At 34.6% G+C, this 1,430-nt stretch overlaps 1 protein-coding gene across 1 annotated transcript; it reads right to left on the bottom strand.

Moving 5' to 3' along the window:
* Window positions 1-247: 247 nt before the first annotated feature.
* Window positions 248-1,131, bottom strand: LOC111084615 (NADH dehydrogenase [ubiquinone] flavoprotein 1, mitochondrial-like; the record flags this gene model as incomplete). Its single annotated transcript, XM_022381273.1, has 2 exons — window positions 248-443; window positions 980-1,131. Coding segments are annotated over 2 exons (333 nt in total), but the record flags the coding sequence as incomplete, so codon positions are not given.
* Window positions 1,132-1,430: the final 299 nt, after the last annotated feature.

Below are 1,430 nucleotides of genomic sequence, written 5' to 3'. Positions count from 1 at the left end.
AGATTACGGTACTATTTTATACTAAGGTACAATGTTCTGTGTAATCTCCTTTCAATGTTCTGAAATAGTACTACCTTGGTGTAAAGGAGATTACAGTACTATTTCAGAACATTGTACCTTAGTATAAAGGAGATTACGGTGTTATTTCAGAATATTGTACCTTAGTATAAAGGAGATTACAGTACTATTTATTAAAACTGTACTTAAGTATAAATGAAATTAAGGTAATATTTCAGATCAGTGCATGGTAATTTAAAGGAGATTACAGCATTATTTTGAAAAATGGGGTTTGATACTTTATCTTCTCACCGGCACGAGCATGCATGGAATGACCAGCAATTAAACACCCTTCGATGAGTTTATGTGGATCGTGCCTCATGATTTCTCGATCCTTACACGTCCCTGGTTCTCCTTCATCTGCATTCACTACGAGGTATTTGGGTCTGAGAAAAATCCCAATGGTGAATGACATTTTAATTAGTTAGCACATTATCTTCAACTAATTGCAAATTTTTACTACACACGCATAATATGTTTTATTACTGTTGTGTAATTTGTAACTCTTAGAAAAATCCTCATTACAAGTCATTTTACTTACTAATATACAATTAAAACACCTATAGGAACATTAAGTAAATCATTTGATTAAACAACAAATCCTATCACTTGTATTCATTAACAAATCACTAACTTATCACACTAGTCCTTGATAACTATCACACACTTCACTTGTGTAAAGCCACAAACACACAACCTATTGTTTATTACACAGTTCTTATTTGTAGGTAAAAAGAAAACTACAACAGGATTCATCCTCATGGAGATGATACTTCAAAATACTTAACAGGTCTTCATCAAGATGATCTCACAAAATGAAGCATATTACTATATTAAAACATCTTACATAAATAAACAAAGGCATATACAAATACAGGATGAGTGAAAGACTGCCATCTTATAACATGAGTAACAGACTGACCTGCCATCAGATGGTTTGTTCATGAAGCCCCATTTCATCCCGGTGGGAAAACCAGCCCCTCCACGACCTCGGAGTCCAGACTTTGTTACTTCCTTGAGTATCCATTCATGGCCCTTCAGCAGAATCTCCTTCGTTTTGTACCAGTCACCCTGTCAAGTATTACAGCATACTTCTATACATATACACACTTATCACCCTGTCAGGTTCAGAGTATGTTAGTATTACAGCACACTTCTATACATATACACACTTATCACCCTGTCAGGTTCATAGTATGTTAGTATTACAGCATACTTCTATACATATACACACTTATCACCTTGTTGTCAGGTTCAGAGTAGGTTAGTATTACAGCATACTTCTATACATATACACACTTATCACCCTGTCAGGTTCATAGTATGTTAGTATTACAGCATACTTCTATACATATACACACTTATCACCCTGT

Source organism: Limulus polyphemus, unplaced genomic scaffold (genome assembly GCF_000517525.1).
Source record: "Limulus polyphemus unplaced genomic scaffold, Limulus_polyphemus-2.1.2 Scaffold83256, whole genome shotgun sequence".
In the NCBI taxonomy this organism is placed as follows: Eukaryota; Metazoa; Arthropoda; class Merostomata; order Xiphosura; family Limulidae; genus Limulus; species Limulus polyphemus.
This window is presented reverse-complemented; position numbering and strand designations above follow the sequence as displayed.